The 24,518-nt window shown below is 38.4% G+C and overlaps 1 protein-coding gene across 1 annotated transcript in view; it reads right to left on the reverse strand.

Annotated features, from left to right (window-relative positions):
• Positions 1-22,678, reverse strand: part of CPED1 (cadherin like and PC-esterase domain containing 1) — a 330,507-nt gene extending 307,829 nt beyond the window's left edge. Inside the window, 1 exon segment of the mRNA XM_017856929.1 lies at positions 21,366-22,678. Coding sequence (XP_017712418.1) covers positions 21,366-21,614 — 249 coding nt within the window. The 5' untranslated portion in view covers positions 21,615-22,678.
• Between the last annotated feature and the right edge of the window lie 1,840 nt (positions 22,679-24,518).

The raw sequence follows: 24,518 nt of genomic DNA on the forward strand, positions 1-24,518 counted from the left end.
ATTTTTTCTGGATTTATTAAAGTAGCCATGTATTTATGACATCTTTTGATGCTCAAATACAAATCATCTAGTAGACTTTGGATGTGTGTCATATATGACTAAAAGTTAAATTGCCTTCCTGGTCCAGACTTTGGCATTTTAGAAATATTACAGAGTCTATCATATTTCATTTTTCCACTGTAAGAATAAAATACAGATTCTCTTCCCTACTGGTGAAATGTACACTTATTTTAGGGAATGTAAGAAGTAAATGGAAGGAATTTTCTGGGATCTATATCATATACATTTTCTATTTAAAAAATATCTTATAATTGCAGAACAGTTTAGGGACCACAGGTTTCTGGATATGCAAGCTGATACTTGAAAGGATGTCCCTCTCTAAACGAAGCTTTAGTGTACTTCTGTCTGCATCTTACAGCTGATTTAACTGAGTCTCAAGCTGATGATGGGAGGGCTACACATTTCTCAGAACTACTCCATGTCACAGAGCATCTTCTGACTGTACTCCCAAACTGTACTTTGGGGCTATCCCAACCTTCAATATCTGATGATAGGCAAGTTCACTCACGTGTGGATTTATATACAAATAAGAGAGATAAAAAAGTAATAAAGTTTCCTTATCAAAAATGTATTCCTGCAGGGCGTGGTGGCTCATGCCTGTAATCCCAGCACTTTGAGAAGATAAGATAGGAGTATCACTTGAGGTCAGGAGTTCGAAATCAGCCTGGCCAACATGGCGAAACCTTGTCTCTACTAAAAATAGAAAAAAGTAGCTGGGTATAGTGATGTACCTGTAATCTCAGCTACTCTGGAGGCTGAGTCAGGAGAATGTTTGAACCCTGGATGTGGAGGGTGCAGTGAGCTGAGATCGTGCCACTGTACTCCAGCCGCGGTGACAGAGTGAGACTCTGTCTCAAAAAACTTTTTAAAAAGTGAAAAAAAAAAAATGTATTTCCAATAGAGCCTTGATGAAATAGCACCCACTTAAACAGGCATCGCCAAAACCCATTATCACCTATATCCCTCAATGTAATTTTCCCACTGGCACACTTCACGACATATAACTATATATTATTTGTTTAATGTCCGCCTCTTCTACTATGTTCCATGAGGGCCTAGATTTGTCTGCTTTGGCCATTGTTGTATATGCAACTTACTGCCAGGTTCTAAATAAGAGAGAATGGATGAATAAATGAGCAAATGAATGGATACATAAATGCAAAGTATGAGCTTACTTGTTTGTAAATACACGCATGCCCTTTAATTATTTAACTATTAGGTGGAAAAAAAATCTACTAGAATATCTCAGTCAAGGATTCAATATCTGCATCTCAAGCCATAAAATATTCATGACCTCTTCATCTCCAGTGACTCTCCTCCACTTCGTTTCAAACACTTGCTCCAATGGCCATATCTTAGACATTGTAGTCCCAGAACAGCCCCTCCTCTGAAATTATAAAATTTTAGAAATTCCATTCTTTGATTGCACTGAAGTATCTGGCTCTTCTCATTTATTTCCAATGTATTGGTTCTTCAATCATTAGTCTTTTCACCTAACAATTTTTTTTTTTTCTTTTTCTTTTTTTTTTTTTTTTTTTTTTTTTTTTTTTTGAGACAGGAACCGGGCTCTGTCACTTCAGGCTGGAGTAGCAGTGGGCATGAATCTAAGGGCTTACTACAAAACCTTCCACCTCCTCAGGGCCTAAAAGGCCCATTCCCTCCCACCCTCAGGCCTCCCCCAAGATAGCTAGGGACTACAGGTACATGCTACCACCATCCAGCATTTATTTATTTTATTATTATTATTATTATTATTATTATTATTATGTAAAGATGGGGCTTTTACCACCTTGCCAAGACTGGTCTTGAACTACTGGTCTCAAGCAATCCATCTGCCTCGGTCTCTCAAAGTGCTGGGATTACAGGTGTGAGCCACTGGGCACAGCCTGAACTTTCTACTGGTCTCCTTTTTCCTCAGCTTCTCTCTCTGCAGTTCAGATTCCATGGTCCAACACTCCAACCACCCTCTATCTAATATATTAAATGTCCTTGCTCTGCTGCACTTCCTTCACATCCACATGGCAAAACATCAAACATGAAAGAGCTTGGAATCCACAGTAAATCCTCTGCCTTTAAGGATCTAACATCCCACCAAGAAAATCAGACGTAAGCAACTAGTTATAATAAACTAGGATAAGCCCCGTAAGTCAGGATGCTGTGGAAACACTGAGCTGAGGGACCTGAGGGAGATCTCAGCAACCTGCCTGTCCTGCACCTGGGCTGGGATTGCTGAGAGCTCCTGAAGAAAAGCACCCAGTGGGACAGATTCTGGATGGCAAAACCGATTCTGCCTCTGTCCTCTGGCTTGTTCTCATCATTCTTTCATTTTCCCATTTAACATTTTTGAGCATTTTCTATGTAACAGGCATGGTCTTAGGGTCTGGGAATGCAACACTGAAGAAGTCTATCCAGGTTCTAGCCCTCATTAGGAGGGCTAGTGTTTAGCAAGAAGAGCAATAAATCATTAATGAAATCATATAATTTCCAATGGAAATAAGGGTTCTGGTTTGTTAAAGAATGACCCAGGAGCTCTTTTAGATGATTTGGTGTTATTGCTTGCCTATATTGTGAATATTGTATATGAAAGAAAATAAGTAATTAAATTAAATCGGTAATTTCTCTTCTTATCTTTTCCTTGCCTTGAAGAATTGTCTTTTTTCTCTTGAAGTTCCTTGCTGTTGACCTTGAAGGTCAGTACCATGAATCCTTTTTATTGTGAGTGGCAAATAGGGTCAGATAGGCAACAAGAAATGACTGACAATGATGATAAAAATGGAGCAATGCAACGCTACTTATTATCTTGTTAAGTAGCTAGTAGGAAACCTAAATGCAGTGAGTAGTGGAAAATTTAAAGGTTGATAACTCTATGCTGGTCTTTATACATAGGTTCGACTTTGAAGAACTTTGATTCAGTTTACTAAAGTCGTGTCAGGGAGGAGGCAGATGAGAAAAACTGGACTTAGGATAGACAGAAAAGAGTGCTTTTCTTGTTTTGTTTTCTGGATGGATGAGTACCCTGATAGAATTTCAGAAGGCCAGACTTTTACTACCTAAATCACAGTATTTTCTAAAAACCTCAAGCCACCCCTTCCATATTGCAGAAAAGAGGTTAAAAAAAGAAGGAAGGAAGGAAGGAAGGAAGGAAGGAAGGAAGGAAGGAAGGAGAAAGAAAGAAACAAAGAAAAAAGAAAGAAAGAAGAGAAAGAAAGGAAAAGAAAAGAAAAGAAAACAGTAAAAGTAACCTGAGTCACTAACCCATAAGAGGGATGCCTGAGACCTGCCCTAAGAAGGCATTAAACCATACAGGGAAAGCCTGGGAAGAGAGAGAACTGTGAGGGCCTGAGCAGTGAGTTCTGTACTATGGAACCTGATTTGGTGTAGAAAGAGCAAAAAGAAGCAGCAACAGGATGGTCAAATAATGCTATGTGTAACTGAGAAAGAGAGAGCTAAGGTACAGAGAATGAACACATTCCAATACTGGAGAGAAAATTTCAGGAAAATTAATTTGTCGTGAAGACACTCAGTAAACAGAAAGGGAGCCTGTAAGCCTAGTTTCTATTAGAAGGGAAGAAGGCACAAAAGAAGAAAACAGAAGCAACACCAGGGCAGACCCTGACTTGGACATCCCAGTCTAGAAAATAATTAATGATAAATGCTGTAATGCCTTAGTTGCTGTAGTCCACATCTGAAACACTGTCACCTGAGAGATCGGTCATGTTTTCCTTATCAGAAGACTTTCCATCAAATCTGTAAAACAGTAAACATATAATCTGAAGGTAAACTCTGAGAACTCCTGGGTAACCTCAATGTTTAATGCCCCTTCTCCTCATTCAAAACTTTGGGACCATACGATGCCTTTCTGAAAAAGGTGTACAACACAGAGCTGTGTAACTGAAGCAAGAAGAGAGGAGGAGAGAATGGAGAATGGAAGAGTGCAAGTTGCAAAACAAAAAAAAAATGCAATCTAAACAGTTTCACAACTCTTCAAACTCCAGCAAATGCAGAATCATGCTGGGTGTAGCTTCGGCTCCAGTGAGGCGCCTTCCTTCCCCAGGCTAACCCCTACACATAGGGTGAATCTTGGAGGCAGAAAGAAATTAAAGGCAAAACTAAGAACACAAGGACAGCTTTTTCTCCTCAAGTGCATATCTAGGATCACCAGCTGTGACTTCTTGCCTTCCTGTGCCTGGCATTCGTTGTTGCCTGCCAACCTTCACCTCCACTGGAATGCTCATTCGTTTCAACCAATGTGAAGGAACCTGTACTATTTCCTTCTTCTGCTTCTACTAAAATTTCCCTTTTCTCTTTTCTAGCTGTTTTTAAAAGTAGTATAAAGCATCTTTTTCAGCCTCCTCTTCAAGGCTCCTTTGAGATGCCACCCACGTTGCACAGCTGTGGGTCAGCAGTTTACTATTTACTGTAACCTCACAGACATAACACAGATCCAACAGAGATTACAAAAACACAGGGATAACTGAGAGATGGTGGTCTTGACAGTTTCCTTCATTATGTCTGTAAGAATAAGACAGAACTTGAAAATAAGATAGAACTTGAAATGAAAAGACAAAGAGAATGTAGTTTGCTTTTTTTTTTTTGACACAATTTGATGTGATTCCCTATTTTGGAGCCAGCGAAAATCACTCCTGAGTGTGTCCCTCTTTAATCTCTTCTCTTCCCCTCTGCTTTCCTGTTCCTTAGATTCTTCCCCTATCCCTGCCCTCTCTTTCTCCTTTCTCAGACACTCATGTAGCGCTTAACAGGAGGAAGAAGTTATTTTCTTTGTATCTCCAAGCCCTGATTGCTTTTGCTGGTGTTAAAGTAAATGCTCTCTAGCTGACTATATGAGGTTCCTTATTGCCCTCTGAGTCTTACCACAGTGTCAACAGTAGTTAAAGGATGTCCGTAATGAAGAAAAAAGAGAATTGACAATCCACAATTATGAAGTAACAAGTGGAGGACAAGGAAAGACCTTGTTCTTTTGAAAAATGTTAATATAATAGCAAGTCTCTGTCCCCTGATGCCAAAACAACAAGTTAATTCAGCAATTTGGCCTTAAAATAGTAAGTCCATACAGAGGCAATATAGCAGAAAGGAAAGAGCACTGGGGCAATTACAACAACAATATCAGTACCTAAGCATCATGCGGTCAACCAGACATTTTCATAGATGCCAGAGACTCTGAATCTGAGTTTGAGGCTTTTCCAGCCACAACACAAAGCCTCCTGAATCTCAAGTCTCTATTTCCCACTGCCCCCACCCCATTCATGATCAGCTGACACTAATGAAGTTCCACTTGATGAACTTCATTTTCCTTGTCTGCAAATGAGTACTGACACCTTCCATCTTTTTGTGCTACTGTAAGAATCCAGAGTGACTCCGTTTAGACAAAAGCATTAAAAAATATGTAGTCCCACACAAACATAAGATATTATTAGAGAAATAGATCTTAAAGAATTGTCAGATGAAATAATATGTTGAAAAATTAACATAGTTTCAGTAAAAGCCTATAAGTTTTTTTTTTCAATGTGAATAACAGCTTTTCTGTTTGTTTCTAAATTTTTTTTGTTATACTTTAAGTTCTGGGATACATGTGCAGAACGTGCAGGTTTGTTACATAGATATACACGTGCCATCATAGTTTGCTGCACCCATCAGCCGGTCATCTACATTAGGTATTTCTCCTAATGCTATCCCTCCCCAGCCCCCAACCCGCCGACAGGCCCCAGTGTGTGATGTTCCCAGAAATACCATTTGACCCAACAATCCCATTACTGGGTATATACCCAAGGATTATAAATCATTCTACTAAAAAGACACATGCACACATGTGTTTATTGCAGCGCTGTTCACAATAGCAAAGAATTAGAACCAACCCAAATGCCCATCAATGACAGACTGGATAAAGAAAATGTGGCACATATACTCCATGGAATACTATGCAGCCATAAAAAAGGATGAGTTCATGTCCTTTGCAGGGACATGGATGAAGCTGGAAACCATCATTCTCAGCAAACTAACACAGGAACAGAAAACCAAACACCACATGTTCTCACTCATAAAGTGGGAGTTGAACAATGAGAACACAAACCTTTAAAGTTTTAATCATGTTGTTTCATAAGGGTTCTGTCAAATTACATGTAGGATATGAAAAGGTAGTGTTTATATATAAGACATTAAATAATTTTAAAATACTAAATGAGCCTCCATCTCTATGATTATTCTCTGATAAAAACTCAGTGTTAGAGCAAACATATCATTATAAAAATGCATAGGGGCATGATGCCATACATACAATGGACATACTTCTTAGATTTGGGGACTGGACCAGAAAAAAGGCCATTTGTTAATTGTACAACTAAATATGACTTAATTTTTACTTTGTTATAATGTTCTATAAATAAATTCACACATTAGGATATTAGTCCTTTATGAAACATTACATTCTCTATTTATGGCTCAGAAAATACGGTCACCAGTGTCTAGTCTTAGGGTTTCCCAAGTGTTCCCCTAGAAATTCCTGAATTCCTTGCTTTCATTCTCCATTCAATTTTCATTCTTCTCTATCTACTTTCCCAACCACAAAGTGTGCTCCTCATCCTCCCACCTCCATCCTGCCCAGCTTGTGACCTCAGTTGTCCTCCTAGCTCTGCTGTCCCCTTTGCATTTCACTTCTGCACATGCACACAGCCCAGTTCTGCAGTGGGTCATCATGAACGAACTCGTGGCAGCCGGCCTAGAATCTCTTTCTGGCACGGAGCAAACATGTCCTCCTCTGGGCAGAGTCCAGCCTAATGGAACACCTGCCGGATGTAAGGGTAGAATTCAGGCACTGATTTGGGGATTAAGAGATTCTCCATCCACTGCCTGTCCAGTCACCACATTTATACCCCCTGGAGGAGGAGGATAGGTTCTAAGCCCATTTCAACTGTTTAACATTGTCAACCCCATGCACAGCATCTCTGGCTCCTGCCTTCTCCCCTTGGCATTCAGATGCATGTAGCAACCAGTTCATCTGGATTTTCCCCAGAAATCCAGGGCTCCCTTGAGCTGAACAGATGGTTAAGGATGGATAGGCAATATCTTTCATGCAGGTGGCTCTACATCTCCAGGACAGTAAAGATCTGTTCCACTTCTTGTTGAATGAAGGGCTGCAAGATAGAGGCACGCACCTGGCAAACCCAGAGAAATATTGCCTTATCGTATTCATGGAGTGACCACGGTTAAGAAGAATGTGAGGAAGAGGCACCACACTCCACATAAAAGAAGTAGACCAAGTTTCCTTCAGCACACATTTATAGCTGGGCATTCATTCTTTTTCTTGCTTACTCTTATTACCCTCATGCCTATTCACTCTCCGTGGCCTTCTTGTCTGGTCCTTTCAGTTTACTGGCCATTATCGACATGCAACCTTGGCTCTCCTTTGAGACAACCCTGGGTAACCCTTTCTCCAAACTGACTGAGTTCCAAGAACTCTCCCTCCTATGCTTTCCCTTGGGAGGTCCCCCAACTCTACCCTGTCTACCTGTTCCTGCTCATGTTGCCAGAGGCTGCACAATCATACTAACATATCATAACGCAACCTCACATATTCTTTCAGAATCAGCCCTGGAGATCTCCAAATTACATATTCATTCTAGAGTGTTTAAATATCAGATGGCCAACTTCTTGCTCCCACAATCAAAAATTGTCAGGAAATGCCAATATCTAAAATTCACAAATATAAGCACTGTTTCCTAAAGGAAGGAATAATACATCATCTAATACTGGTATCAAGTTTTCAAGTCCCTAAACTCTCTAATCCTTTCTTTATGGGACCAATTGTGTTGCAGAATAGCTTTTAGCTTTCTTCTGTGTCTGGCTGGAAAAGGAATTTCCTTTCCTAGAGTTCTAGTTTATTCTTAAAGGGTCTAGCAGTAGGTATCAGTCAGGTCGAAAGTGGGAACCATGCCTTAGATGGTCAAACAAATTGCTTTGGTCTTCTCAGGAAAGCACAGGTGAAGACATCTTTTGAATGAAGGAAGACCTGGGTGGGGACGTTGTTTGGGAATAATCAGAGTTTAAGAGCTGAATGGAAAGCCCAAAAGAAGAATTTAAGGACTGCTGACCACCACAGAGAGTTCTATACTGAATACACAACATGAACTTACACTAGATCTCATTCATCCATTCATTCAACATATTATGTGCCAGGAATTGTGTAAACTTGGTCTCTGCCCTGATCCAGCTGACAGTAATTTATTGGAAAGTTTTGTTTAATGCTAGATTTCACAGGGTATGGTTACATCACTATAAATGCTTGGTTACTTTGGAAATGTGTTTAGGATTATGTACATATTATTGGATAATGAGACATACTCCTATTTATATCCCAGAAAAGGGGCTTCCTTTTAAGATATTATTTTACAAGAAAAATAGGAGACAATTCTAGCTTTTGAAGTTTATATGTCTGACAGAATATGTTTCCACAACATATGCTGGAGAGTTTATCTGCTCTCCAGCAAAATAAGTTTGTTAAAAGCAAACATGGTCATGCTTTAATCAGTGTTTTTTTTTTTTTTTTTAAGAAACATAGTACACTCACCTCCTTTCTTCCCTGTCCTCATATACTCCCCCACAAGAAAACTAACTCTGCCTCAAACCTATCTGCTTTTAAAATAGCTTATATACTTCTAAAATACTTAGATAAGTAGGTTTAGCTTGTACAATTGGGAGTTTCAGATATGTTATTAATGTTTTCACTGTTTATTCAGAAAAAAAGATAGTTCTTAAAGATAATAACAGAGAGGGGAGTAAAGGGAAACATTCAAAATCACTTCTGCCCTCTGGACGTGTCTAGTAGGGAAGGTTTACTGCTCAGTATGAAAGTCAACTTTCTGATTGATGGTTTGCTAGGGTCGGGTAGTTCCTTTACTGCTATAGAAAAGTTAATATCCTGTTCCATTTTTCCTGAAGCATTTGTGCACTTTGGCTAAATTAATACTAGATTTTCCACCAGGGAAGAAGTAGGCTTAGGGCCGTAGCTATTGGAATGCTATTATACTTCCTATTGCTTGTTAAAGAAATAGTGAAACATCAAGAGGAAACTCAATTGTAGCAGCACGATTTTGGACTCCTAGTGGCATTTTGAAACATAACTTTATAACTTGGCATTTGTATAGCACACTATACTATAAATTTTTAATGAAGAGTGTTTCCAGTAATCACATTTGTGAGAAAGAGATATATATAATCTCTCTTCTTTTCCCAAGAGGCACCAAATGCAATGAGAATATTTTAATGATATCATTCTTTTGGATATGAAAATATGTATTCCCCAGTCTTTTATAATCTCAATGCTTTTCAAAGTACCCTCAGCTAAAGTGTCTAATTAGATCCCATAGCACCTCTGTGACAGGCATTTCAATCCTGTACCACAGACCAGGAAAATAAAACCCAAGGAAGTCACTTGTCGACGGTCATTCAACTCTTCATAATGGAAATTGGGATTCCCCATTTCAGTCCCGGGTAATTTCCCTTTCTCTTGGAAAGGGTGAATGGGTCACAGCAGGATCTGTTTCAGACACATGAACTTTTAACAGGTTGTTCTGGTGGTTTCTAGAAGTCTGCACCACCACCCTAACACCACCTTCTTTGTCCTATGCCAAAAGAAATAAGAAATATCATGACCCTGGAGTAATATTATTTTTTAAGTAAATTCCATTTTCTTCCCATAGTTATACGTTACCATCAGGCTTCTTCCTCCACCTGATTCTCTCTTCCTAGATTGGATACCTGAAATCCCTCTCTCAGGCATACTCAAAATATGCTTAGGTCAGCAATTATCAGCTTGAATTTGTCAAGATCAGCTGTGACATATGTTACAAGAAATCGGCTACGAAAAGAACTAAAATATCAAAATTTGTGAATAATTTATGTTTAATAAATGAGGGAAGATATGTTGCATTCTGACTCCTGGCAGTCAAAGTGACTTTCTGGAGCAGATAAGAAAGCATTATGCATATCCCTGGAAATCCCGCGGAATATGCTTGCATTTGACTGTGTCTATAGGTGCCAAAGGGGAAAGTGGACAAGCAGCTTTAAACATTTACCTGAGCAAAATATATGTACTGAAGAAAACACAGGGTGATAATCAAAAATGCCTACTATATATGCATTAGTGAAGCAAATATAATGTAACCTATACCAAGTGTTTGTTTTTGAGATCAGAGCTTAAACCCAGCTTCTCAGGGGAAGAAAGGACACACATAATACTTATTGAACATTGACTCTGGCCAACCACCATGCTCGATGCTTTCAAACATATGATTTTATTCAGTTTCCACAAATAGGGGTTAGTTCCACTTTCCAATAAGAGAACTGAGGGTTTTAAAATGTGGATAAAATTTGCCAATTGTCCCATAGCTAAGATAAAGCTGGAATTTGGACCAATGTATTCCACAACATATCCACGATCTGCAAGGCTTCTTATTCAAGGTATTTAACGGGCTTCAGATTGAAAGCTGTGCTGGAGATTGTAAGATCTATTCTCAACAGTAATATGCAGAGTTGCAGAGTTTCCCTTTTACCAAGTTACTCTGATAGGGCTGCACCATAAATGAACTGGTAGGGGTTCCTATTGAGAACCCCCAGATAAAGATTAGGGACACCAAAGGTAGTTATATGTCAAGGAACATGATAAGGCCCATTCTGCACTGCCAAATCCATGTGCTCTTTTTAATAATTATTTTGATCCATCTATTATTTTGGATCATAAATATGCCTAGTCTCTATTAGTGAATTTAATTAAAAGCTGAATAAACTTTTTTAAGATCATTATACATGGCCGACTCAGTCTTTTATTGTCATATTTCTTTCCAAACTCTATACATGATAAGTCAAAATGCTTAATTTTACATTTTGAACAAGTCTCCAAAAAGTGCAAAAGTTGACAAAGTTCTGTTTACCTTGCAAATTTCCAAATTTGGTGTAGTTTCTGCCACAGAACATAAATCCTATGTTAGAACATGAGTTCATTCTTTTAGTGAGAACAGATCCCTTGGAAAAAATATCTAAAGGAAGCCAAGGGGAAAAACGAAACCAAAACATTCCTTTCACCCCAAAAGGCCACAGACTCAGAGTTGATAACAGGAAGCACTTTTTATAATGTCAGTGTATCTAGTGGTTTCCATTTCAGAGGGTTTATCTTATATGAATTTTCAATTCCATTAAAACAAGAAACATAATTGCATAGAGGGAAAAGAAGCAGAAGCTCTTGCCACTATCTGAAAAACAAGAGAGAATGACACTTATAAAATGATTAATTCTTTGATACATATGACATTAAATATAACTTGTTTAAATTTGAGCTTCATCAAGACTTCATTAAAATGTATCTAATGTAAACAAATTTGAATTTGTTTAAATTCTCTCAGTATGAGCAATTTTTCACCCATATGCATATTTCATTATAAAAATTTAACGATGCTCTAATCAACTGTCTCAGATAAACTCGCAAGCATTAAATGCTCATCAGGCAGTCTAACTAATTCTCTGAAAGTTGCATACCTGTTAGTACGTTCACAACATCTCTTGAGAGCCTCCTATACATAAACTCCTGTGCTTAAATTCCATCAGCAAGATTTTTAAATCTACATTTTCCAATCCAGTTACAATATAAAAATGTATAAAAGGAATGGCTCAATTTTAGGTAGGATCAATCTGTTAAAAATGGAAATTCCTTAACAGAAATAGAGGTTAGATGATGGTGACAATGAGGATAAGAAAGAAGAGATGTAATTAGAAAGGCACAATTATTAGGAAAGGATGTTATTTTTATTATTATTATGGTAGATACCTGAGAATGTCTATAGGCTAAGGATTTCAATGAGACAAAGGAGCTGATGATAACAAGAGAAATCAATGATAGTTAATCAAAGATAATTAATCAACTTTAATGTAGAAATGGCATGATGATTACCATTAGCCAGAAGTCTAAGAGATAGTACAGTAAAGAGATCAAGGGATACTTGTGTAGGAAGGAGAAGTGGAGGACTTTTGAGTCCAGCAAGAGAAAGAAAAGAAGGAGAAGGAGTTCCTCTCATATCTTCATATCTTGCCCTGCTCTAGAGTTGGCAAGTTAAAATTCATCATTCATTTATTTATTCATTCATCGACTGAATATGTATTCAATCCTCACTATGTATCAGAGACTATTTTGACACTGGGGATGTAGCAGTAAACCAATCAAATAAAGTATTTGATCTGAAAGAGCTTATATTCCATGCAGAAAGACAGATGATAAACAAATGAATAGATATGTTACTCAGGGTCCAAAATCTTAATCTCTTTCCTCCTATCTGTACTCAGCTCACTCCTCCCCATCCCCAGGTATAACATGCTGTTCATCTCAGCAGCTCAGATTTAAAAACAAAAAACAAAAAAAAAAAAAACGCAAAACTAAGGACTTGCCTATAGATAAGCAAGTCTGATGTTGACTGATACATCAGCCTCCCTAAGTTTGGTCTTGATTCAAAAGATTCATTTTACTTTGAAAAGGCAACAGCTTAGAGCCTGGGAGATAGAGAGAGAAACTCAACAAAGCTTTCATCTCAGATTATTTCTTATCTAAAGACTTATGTTCATTGCAGCAATTACTTGTTTCTCACTGACTTTGTGAAGGCCAAATGTTAGGGTCTATGGGGTCCACAGAGATGAGTGAGTCTTCAAGGAAATTAAATAATAATTATTTTCATAGTTAATATTTACTGAGTGCTTTCTATCTGCCAGACACTTTAAGTGCTTCATGTGATTTATCTCATTTAAGGCTCATGTTAGCCTTGGGGAGTTGGTGATAATACTTCTATGTTCAGGTAAGGAAACTAAATCCTAGAGAGGTCAAGAAATGTGCCCAAGGTAACAAGTTAACACATGGTATTAATTTGAATGCAGTGTTCATGTACTTAACTATTCTACCTTCCCAAATTTATTAGTTTCCTAGAGCTGCTGTAACAAAGCTGGATGGTTTAAAACAAGAAAAGCCTACTTACTAAATCTCATAATTCTGGAGGCTAGAAGCCTGAAATAACAGTGTCAGCAGTTCCTCTGAAACGTGTGGAATCCTTCCTTGACTCTCGAGTTTCCAGGGGTTTGCCACAATCTTTGGTGTCCTTGAGTGTGCAGCTGCATGACTCCAATCTCTGCCTTCAACATCACATGACATTCTCCCTGTGTGTCTCTGTCTTCCTATGCTGTCCTCTTCTTTTTATTTTTTATTTTATTATTATTTTTTTTTTTCGAGATCTAATTTTGCTCTTGTTACCCAGGCTGGTGTGCAGTGGCATGATCTCAGCTCACTGCAACCTCTGCCTCCTGGGTTCAAGTGATTCTCCTGTCTCAGCCTACCGAGTAGCTGGAATTACAGGTGCCTGCCATCATATCCAGCTAATTTTTTGTATTTTTACAAAAAATGTTGGCCAGGCTGATCTCGAACTCCTGACTTCAAGTGATCCACCCTTCCAAATCTCAGCCTTCCAAAGCTGGGATTGCAGGTGTGAGCCACCACGCCCTGTCTACCATCTTTTTATAACACCAGTCATATTGGATTAGGGGCCACTTTACTCCAGTGTGGCCTCACCTTAACTAATTGTATCTGTGATAACCCTATTTCCAGGTAAGGTCACATTCTGAGGTACTGGAGTTTAGGGCTTCAACATATCTTTTCAGGGACGGGGTACACAATTTGACCATAATACCAATGAATGGAGTTAGCATATGGGGCTATAATAAAATAGAAAGGACATAGGTCTCAGTCCACTCCTGTCCTCACTATCAACTTGTTATGTTACTTTAAGAAAGCCACTTTCTTTCTGTGGCCTTCGCTCTCTTCACTTAAAAAAGATGTTGAACTTAATCATCTCTAACTTATTTGCAGTTCTAACATTCTAATGTTCCTTCATCTATAAATACTTACAATGAAACATAAGTTTTATTAGGGATGTTTAAGCACACATCCATTTATGGAGATAAGGGCTGCTATGATGAAGGAGGTGAAACTTCATAGGTTCTTGAAAGTTTTAAGAATGATGATGAAGATTTCTAGAGGCATTGACTAGGGTAGGCTCCCTGGAGGAGACTCCAAACAGAAGGAGAGATGTGGGAGTTTAGAGAATAGGCTGTTGGTTGGATTACGGATTACACGTAGAGACAGGGTGGAGATAAGGCTAGAAAAGTATGTTGGAACATGCCTGGGTCAGGGTGGTTTCTACTCAATTGAGTGCGCCCAACGTTACAACTCCTGAAGGCTTTCAGCAGAGGTATTAATGAGACCTGTGCACAGACTGCATAGAATATGCAGGCAGATGGAGGGGTAACTGGTTAAATCACTGAACGAGTCTAGGTTAGTGACAATGAGGACACAGCATTGGGATTGTGAAGGTAGATGCTAAGATTTTGGAATCTGATGAACTCTTATTTGAACTAATTTGGAGGACCAGAGAAAATTCCACTTTACATAGCCATAAAGGCTGTGCTAATGTGATATTTACTAAAATTATGATAGTATAATAAAGGGCTAAATGCACAGCATGGTCCCAGAGAGAAATTAGAAGTTAGAGCTAAAAAAGGAGCACCATGTCTACAGGCAATATATAAAACACGAGGAGGAAATCTAGATCTGGGCCAGATGCCAAGGAGAAGAGGAAACAACATGCAAGCTGGTTGAGACTAATGTTTCTGAATAAGGGCTGTGAACAAGGCAAGAATGTTTTGGACTTTATACAACAATGTAAATATGATTAATACTACTTAACGGTATACTTACAAATGGTTAAGAGGGTAAATTTTATAATATACGGGTTTTTTTTTTACCTCTATTAAAAAATTTTAAGGATAATTCTTTTCTTTCTTTTTCTTTTCTTTTTTTTTTTTTTTTTTTTTGACAGGAGATTGCTCTGTCACCTAGGCTGGAGTGCAGTGGCACGATCACAGGTCACTGCAGCCTCGACATCCCAGGCTCAAGCAATCCTCCCACCTCAGCCTCTCGAGTAGCTGGGGCTCCAGGCACATGCCATCAATCTCAGCTAATTTTTAAAAAAAAATTTTGTGGAGATAAGCTCTCTCTATTTTGCCTAGGCTGGTCTTGAACTCCTGGACTTATGTGATCCTCGTGCCTCAGTCTCCCAAAGTGCTAGGATTACAGATGTGAGCCACCACTCCCAGACTTACTGAAGAAGGAGGAGGAGGAGGAGGAGGAGGAAATAAAAACCTGAAGAATGTTGTGGCCTTTCTAATTTGGAGCTGGCCATGTGGCTCAGTGGCAGGTCTCAGATTTGGTAAGGAGCCAGGCCAGATGGATTTGGTGAGGAGCAAGTTATGGGGAGGGAGCAAGAAATAACAAAGGTGTAAAGCCTATGCATCTAGGAAAATGGTGGTTGGGTGTCAGGTCCTATTCATGGAAATAGGGAGGTTAAGAGGAATCATTGATTTGGGCATGAAGTTTGTGAAATAAATTATTTAAATTTTTGTAGTATTTTAGAATATTCTAGAAAAAGGTAACAGGAATTTGAAGAGGTAGGTGATATGTCATCTGCCCAAGGGTGAAAATTAACAATAGGCAAAATTGGTACATTCATCAAGGAAAAGTATAAAACAAGGCAAAGTTCCAAGAGCCTAAGGTTGGAAATGTCTACCTGTGTCATCGGAGAGAGGAAATGAACTTGAAAGGAGACCACAAGTTTTTCAGAATAACCTTGTTGTGTTGTGGAATTCAAAAAGGAAATTTCAAGAAAGAGTCACTTCCCAATAGCAGAAGATGCCTCAGAGAAGAAGGATGTATATTGAAAATACATCATTAGATTTGGTAGTAAGGGGTTCACCAAGAGAGCTTTCAATAGAAATGACCAAATGCAAAGGATAAGGAATGGGGAGGGATGACCAGGAAGTATATGCAAACAGAACGAGTTACAGTTTCTCTGAAGGGAAGTAGAGAGACAGGGAGCATATTGTATTAGGTTGATTGCCAGGTATGAAGAAAACTTACTGGTTTATTAGTTCTACACGTTTGCTGGCAGGAGGAAAGATTTGGAATTGGCAATATTATAAGTAACAGAGGGTAACCGTGGAGCCAGTTTTGGAAAAGGTTGAAAAGGGGGTTTTCAAGAACACACATGGAAAGTAAGATTTGGCAAAGAAGAGGCATTTTGAAGCAGCTTACCAACTGGTCTTCCTGCCTTCAATTCTACTCCAGTCCATTCTGCAATGTGTGCTTGTACTGTTCTCTAATACACTTATCTATTTATGCCAGTCTTTGCTTAACAGTCTTCAGGGATTCTCTGTTGCCTTTGGAATAGAATCCAGACTCCTTATCATGTGCATGTTTCCAACATCCAGACCCTGCTGAATTTTCTACTTTGTGTATTTGCCTTCCTGCTTCCATCAGTAACAACAACACCACACACACACACACACACACACACACACACACACAGCATAACAAATACTTTGAATTCTCCAAATGTATCAGGCTATCAGGCTATTTCATTTCTTACTTGCATATGTGGGCTATTCTGCATGTAATCCTTTTTTCTTTCTCTACCCTCTCTAGTTCCTTCCCAACATTCAAAAAGTCGTCTTGTAATTATCAGTTTCCTCCCACCGTGTTAATTTACTTGTCTGTCTCACAGAAGCTTGTATTCCTGTATCACTGGTATCTCATAAAGAGGCTAATACACACAAATTGTTCAATAAATATTTACTAAATGAATGAAAAATAATGAATAAATGAAAGGTATCAGGAGGAGAAAGGGTAGAGATGAAGCAAGGTTCTGTGGGGGATTTTTTTTTAGTTGAAGAGAAGGATTCTCAGTGAGATAATTACAAAATTTTATATAAAATAAGAGAAGCCTCTTCCCAAGACTGCAAGCATTTTTGCTGGATTTTTGGTGGATTTCTAGAAAGCAAAATTATCAAACTACTGTCTCAGTAGTGAGTAGATCACATTGCCTCATCTACCCCTCTAGTGGGCATTACTCGCCATTGTTGTGGTCATCAAACTAAGGACAGTGTTTTCACAGACCTGGAAGCTCCTACTCACAGTACTGATTGAAAAGGAGGGTCCACCTCACCTTTGCACCTGCAGGATGACACCCATCCAGGGGCTAGCTTCTCTAGTGGCTGCCCTGAGAAGCCAAATAACTCAACCTGTAAGTACGATGAGAGGGACTCCAATCAATAAAAGGCAGGAGAAGATATCAGGAGATAAACTGCTTGCCCTTTCTGCTCCTTTTGTACAGCACCTGCACTGTGACGTGGTAGTTGAAGAAAGCCTCTCTGGAAATGATTTGCAATAATGTACTCCCTTGTGTTTGCTCTCCCTTCTCTGTTCTTTCCTCGCTCTTGTGTCCCTGAGATTGCATTCTCTAATAAAGTGTTAGCATGCAAGTATTTGCCTCCAGTTCTATTTCTAGAAAACCTGGGTCAAGTAAGGAATTTTTAAGAAATTTTCAAATGTTAAATATATTATTTACTATTAGAATTGCAAACAAGATTAATTAGATCATTTTCGATGAGAACACCCACTTATTTGCATTGGGCTGTGTTTGGATCCTTGAGAAAGCAGATGTCATATAGAACAGTCACTGAAAGAGAAGGGAGAGTCAAGAAGATACGGGAAATGAATAGTCAAGCAACAGTCAACAAAATAGTAGTTCTCATTTTGGAGCCATCAACAGGAGGTAATCAGAAACACATGGCTATGGTGAGTATAAATGTATTCCCCAAATAGCAAAGTTTCCATTAAAGGAGCATATACTAAGGAGATTTTCTTTCATTGTTTCTGTTTATAATTTAATGTGCTTCCTGTGTTATGAAATGTTAAAGTGTTAGATGCTATAAAAATAGATAAATCTATTGAGTGACCTACTTTGATGAAGACAACACATCTATGTTTATATATTAAATTGAAATAATTTTAAGACTTGGCAGATTGTCAGGCAATATTCAGACTACTGATGTTGGGAGAAAACTCTGAAGAAGTGACAAAAATGCATCTGCTTAGCCAAGCCCTTTGGATTATTCAAATGGAAAAATGAATTAAAGTTTGGTAAGAAAGAGGGAGAGTACTTCTTCACTATGGAAAGTTGGCATATACTATACCATGATTTCAATCCATACTGAAAACAGCTTTACACATTGAATCAGATCCCATGTGTAAAAGTGTGCAGGGTAAAGTCACCCATGATCAAATATTTGGTAGTACAGAACCTTCCATTAGGAGGCTGATAAAGTACCAAAGGTCTTCTCATGGACATAACTGCAACACAAAAGACTGGGCAATATGTATTACTTAGTGAATAAAAACTCTGATCCAAGAAGTTTTTATTTCTGTATATTTACTTTGGTTTCTGAATGTTTATCCCTGCAAACACTAAAACATTCACTGAAACACTTGTTCTAATATGCTCAGTTGAAGTCTTTCATTATGATTTTTTCCATTTTAGGTTTTTAAATCTAGATCCAATTTACACATATTGGAGGGGCAGTTAGTTTAACATGTAAACATACTGGCTGTTAAACATTTGTGGTGGTTCTTAGGATGTTTTCAGTTCTGAGTATCTGACAGAAATCTATAATTTCCCCCCCAAAGATCTGCACATATACCTACATTACAGTATTTTGCATAAAATGCCATGGATGTATACATTTTATACATCTAAATACATTCTGGAATCCATGAACCCTAGGTCAAAATCAGCTGCTTTAAGTAATTTTTAAAAACACTTAAAGCAAAGATTTGACTAAGATTTGAGTAAATAAAAGTAATAACAAAATCCAAAATTTACAGATAGAAATAATGCTACTTCTATAAAATGCCTCAAAGCTAATTCTAGGTTTTCAGGAAACCTATATAGTGTCTAATCAGCTTTTAAAAATGAACTTCACAAATAGTTACTTTAGAAAATGATCAATATATTGATCCCAAAGGCTTTCTCTCTTCATTTTAGCCATCTGAAAGAATATCTAATAATTTAAATTAGAANATACATTCTGGAATCCATGAACCCTAGGTCAAAATCAGCTGCTTTAAGTAATTTTTAAAAACACTTAAAGCAAAGATTTGACTAAGATTTGAGTAAATAAAAGTAATAACAAAATCCAAAATTTACAGATAGAAATAATGCTACTTCTATAAAATGCCTCAAAGCTAATTCTAGGTTTTCAGGAAACCTATATAGTGTCTAATCAGCTTTAAAAAATGAACTTCACAAATAGTTACTTTAGAAAATGATCAATATATTGATCCCAAAGGCTTTCTCTCTTCATTTTAGCCATCTGAAAGAATATCTAATAATTTAAATTAGAATATGATTTGACTCTTTTTTCAAAACATATACTATAAGTAGAATTAATTTGTGTCTGGTTTTAATTAACATGTGCATGATACTTTCTTTCTCGCTTCCTTTCTGTCTCAAATAAAAAGTGGCTTTAAACCAGGGGCTGGCATAGGTTAAAAATGGAGTGACATGGCTAATGTTTGGAAATCTACTTTTCATATCCACTGGGCTCCTGAACTTAATTGTAAATTTAGAATCTTGCTTACAGTTAAAATACTTAAGACTGTGAATCATTTGTAAACCAAATTCAACATGTGTTTGGCATTTTTGGTGAAGAAAATTCTCAAGTGAATGTTTTACACCAGCAGCCAGCAAGTTTCAGATGGTTTATAAGTAGTAGGAGATTCAAAGTTGAAATAGAATTTTCTATGACAGCCCACAAATAACAGCTAACATATGCCTAAATTACAAACAAAGCAGGAATCACACAGAGCAAAGGAGGGGAATAAGAAAGCTGTAAGTTCATGAATAAAACCTTTTCATCCAAAATTCTTAGCAAAAATTTTAGCCATTTAATAAGAGCAAGACTATCTCGACTATTTTTGAAGAAATTGCATTTCTCAATATTAGAAACTAACAAGAAATGGCTTTAACAGTCACAGTTTACATCCATTTTGACTGTGATGTATTCAGGAAACAACAAAAAAGTTAATGCTAGTATAAAGGAGCAACAACAACAAAAATACACATTCTTCAATCACTTTACTGTGCCTAAAAGTAGCTGTAGAATTTCAGTTGCAGTTTTCATTTTAAAGTGTTCCAACTTATATTATCCACTATTCTTTGTCATAAGATAGTTCTTGGTCAAGATGTTTTTGGCATTACGGATAACAAATGAAGTCACTTAAAAGTTTCAAATTTTCTTTGTTTTAACTTAACGTTATTTTGTATTTCAATAAGTTTTGTAGTTGTGGTTTCAAAATTATTACAAGGGCTTTGAATTTACTTTTCTTTAGAGCATCAGCCCTGCAGTAGGAACTAAGCAGCTTGATCGCTATTGCTCTGGGGATGCATCATGTCACAATGTTAACCATGTGGCCTACCTAAATGGCACTGAGTGTTAGGCTCCTTGTTCATAAAATGATAACAATCATATCAACTGTACCTGTCTCACAGGGCAGTAGTCTGAAAAAAAATATTTTTTTTGCATGGATTTTTTTTCTTTATTCATGTTCTGTTTTATACTTGACTATTTTGTAGGTTATTATTTCACTGATAGGCATGAGGAGAGTGGTATATTAAACTAGAAATCCTGTGTTACTTCGTGTGCTTTTTGTGTTTTTTTTTTTCAACATTTGACGAGTAAGATTAGTAAGTTTATCGGAATAGAATAAATATAGAATAATCTGTATTTCCCTGATCCTATAAACAATAAAACACAGTGTATCAATTCTTTTGAAGAAATATATTATACTATTATTTTAAATACTTTTGAAGTAAATATATTGCTTTAGAAATTTGGTCACCAATTAAGAATCGATCTAGCTAGTTACAAAATGAAACTTTGGAGAATCTTTGAGTCTGGAATGGTCTAGGCACTCATACTGACCGCCTTGAGAAAAGAGACACTCAAGGTTTATCAAAGTTTTTGAATCTTTGATTTATGTTTTTGAATTGTAAATCCTCAGATCTCTTAGAATCCTGATATTGTAGAAAGAATCCACGTCATTTTATGCCTCATCCAAACTGTCTACTTCATTCCACTGAAATGAAGTGAAATCCTAAGAGACAAAGTAAGGCCAGAACTTTCTGGAAGTAACTATAAGAAGTTGAAGCTTACGTAACGTGTTTCCCTGTCATCAGGTCACTCTCTAGGCTGTTTACACTCTGGATCCCTTTCAGACCTCATGGAAGTTAATTTTAGTTTTATAGAAAGGACAGAGAGGCAGATTGCTGTCTTTGCAGAAATTGTCTCCATTAAGCTTATGAGAGTCTTACCTTTCTGGTTTCCTGGGCATTACCAGAGAGAAGGAAGCACTGTTTGTCCTGAGAGAATCCTTTCTTGCATCTGCTTGCCTGAGTTTCAGTGGATGTGTGTGGGACAGTCCCAGGGGCAGCGGCTGTGAGCTTCCGAGTCCCTCGGAGGGTCAGAGTCTGGTAGAAGAGACAGATTGCCACCACCAAGCCCACCAAGAAGGGTCGGGGGCAAAATCGCCGACGACAAGGGAACACTGGGCGACAGACCATGACCAGTTCAGCTTCACTTGGCCCCTGTCCACGTTGCGGGAAAAGTCATAGCAGCTATTTTTTTGTCAGCATAAAATTACTGATCTGTCTTCTTTTCCACAACACCAATCAAGTTTGCTTCATCCTTGCTTAAAAATTTTCCGAAGGGTTGTGCCAAAGAATCATAGGTCCAGAAAGTCTGAGGCATTTAATAAGAGCACTTCCATGGATGACAGTCAAAAGTGGATGACCTGAGTTTAAAAAAAGACATCAAATAATAATAGTTGTAACGAATAACCTGAGTGTACCCCAGGCTGCCAAACTGTTGCTTCCAGTAATGCCTTATTTTCACATCTTTAAACTCACAGTAAAGGAGTCCGACTCTGCCCCAGCTTTGCAGGAAGAGAGAAAACAACACCAAAGTAAATCTGGAGTCTGAAAACAGCATTGAAGAACGCAAAAGATTAAAACCCAAAGTGTCTGTCGCACAGCTGAACTCAGGCCAGGTTGCCTTAGCAGTTCCTCAATTTTCCTCCGGTTTTAAAGCAGTCTTGCTTTCAGCCTTTTGTATACTTCCCTTCATTTAGTTTTAAATTCCCACTGTCCTGTAAGTATTCACGGCTTTTAACATAAAAAGGGCATACGCAATTTGAATGGACATGGTTACTGTCAGGGTTTTTGCTTGAATTTGTTTCATTCCGTCTCAAGTTCAAAGTTCTATGTACTTACTCAGTTTTCATCCTTTTAGCCAGAAAAAAAAGTTTCCATGATTTCCTAATGGATTGCTGATCAAAACCACTCGGAAGGAAACACCCAGTCGTATGACTCCAATTCATCTCACACACACACAGACACACACACACACACACACAGACACACAAACACACGCGCGCGCGCCCGCTGCACGCCCGGCGGGAGCAGAGGACCGCGGCATCGCAGCCACCCGGGCCGGGCTGGCGGGGCGGAGCTAAGGCCGGGTTCCTCTGGCCGTGGGGGCTGCTGGAACAGCGCTGTCAGCTCTGGGTCCGAAACTGTGGGCTTCCCCACGTTGGAAACAGCAGCTAGCATTTCCCCAAATGAGGCTGCCCACCCAGAGCTGCAGAATTTAGAAACATATCTGATGTCTGATCCTCTATTCAACTTCTTTTTCCTAACACAGAATTGGAAAAACAAATATCCTAGCCAACTGGTGACAAAGGTCGAGAATGAGACTAAAGTGGACTCCATGAGTGAATTGGGATATTCTTCACTCCAGGGAATTGTGGTTACTCTTCTGAGGATAAGAGGGTCACAAGTACTGTCTGGACCTCAGACGGCAAGCACCAGAATAGCTCAGTCGTCTCTCTGTGCCTTAGTATCGAACTCAGATCACGGATGTTCTTATTACTCCTTTCCTGGACTAATTAGTTGGGTCTTTCAATGATCTGATGCTTTATGGCCTGACATTTTGCTCCTAAAATGAGTTGATTATAGCAGGTGTTGGGGATAACTTTTGCCCAGTAGAAAAAGGTACACAGTGGGCTTTGTCCAGAATCAGCTCAATCTAATTCTGTGCAGACCTTCGGGTAGACGCTGCTAATAGTGCAATTCTGCAAATCCCCTTCCACTTTTGCTGAGGCTGTCAAGGGGAAAGGAGACCAGTCTGGTGCATGTCGCTCTCTTCCCCAGTCCTTGCTTTGCGAACTCTGGATACCCAGGGCTGTCTTAGCGCATAGCAGGCATTATTTAAAGGCTCTGGACCTGAAGAGGTTTTCAAACTTGTTTCTAAGCCAAACTCTAGTGGGCTGAGGCTCTCCGTGAGGCCACACCCCTAGAGTGAGCCCCACCCCAGAGGGACGCTGCTGTCAGCCCCTTGTATTTTGAGAGACAGAGCGCCCCCTAGGGGTGTCCGGCTATCACAGATTCAGAGAAATGGGCATCTAGAGATCTTTGCTTGTGAGAAAACCTTTTAACATCTTATAGAACAAATTAATTAACACATTACAGAAGAAATATTCACATGGAAGCTGGATTCATCCAAAGCCCTTGCATGTATCGCCTCCAGTGGCTTTAATATTATTTTACGTATAGGTTCAGAGTCCTTAATCTCATGACAAATGGGATAGAGAAAAATAAAGTGATTCTTCACTTTTAGAAGCCAAAAGAGTTTTAAGAGAAAATGGATGAACAATGGTGGTGTAGGACATATCGTTTTGGTGGATGCAATGTGATTTGAGAGATAATAAGAATTATGAGATTTCTAAATTGGAATCCAGGGTGTAACAGTACTGTCACTGAGTGATAAGGAATAGGCAGACAGTTCTATTAAGCTCTGTTAAGGCAAGAAGTCTGAGTTTGGGGAATCTAAAGAGTCATTCTTATGCTTTATTAAATTGTTGAGAACAAGGTACAGAAAAAAGAGTGAATAAGATGCTAAAATAAAATTGTCTTTGGGTTGGGAGAAATGAATACAACAGTATTAAAAATTTTAAGAAGATAATATAGCTAGACTTCAAATAATGGGAATAGGGAAGAAGGTGGAAAATTAGTATCCCAGAAATGATTCTAGTGGATTGAAGAACCCAATTCCCCATTTTAACTAGTGAGTCCAAAGGAGTGGAAGAAGGCAGTAAGGAAATATTTGCAAGAGAGAGAAAAGATGTAGCATGAGAAGGTGTTAACAAGAGGTGGAAAGGAGATACAGCAGGAATTATCACCAAATAGACTAAGGCGATCCACAAGCATCTGATTTTAGAGTAAACCCAATCTGGATACGATTTCATGGCACTGCCTTTTATCAGCTGTTCTTAAACAAGTGGTTTGACCGAAGTCTCAGCTTTCCTCATTCGTGAAATAAGGATATTAATGTTTCCTTTAAAGTGTTGTTGGTACAACTAGATGAGATAATATATGGAAAGCAACTAAGCTTTCTGTGAGTATTTGCTG

The sequence above is a fragment of the Rhinopithecus bieti genome, unplaced genomic scaffold (assembly GCF_001698545.2).
Source record: "Rhinopithecus bieti isolate Rb0 unplaced genomic scaffold, ASM169854v2 scaffold_42380, whole genome shotgun sequence".
NCBI classification, from domain to species: Eukaryota; Metazoa; Chordata; class Mammalia; order Primates; family Cercopithecidae; genus Rhinopithecus; species Rhinopithecus bieti.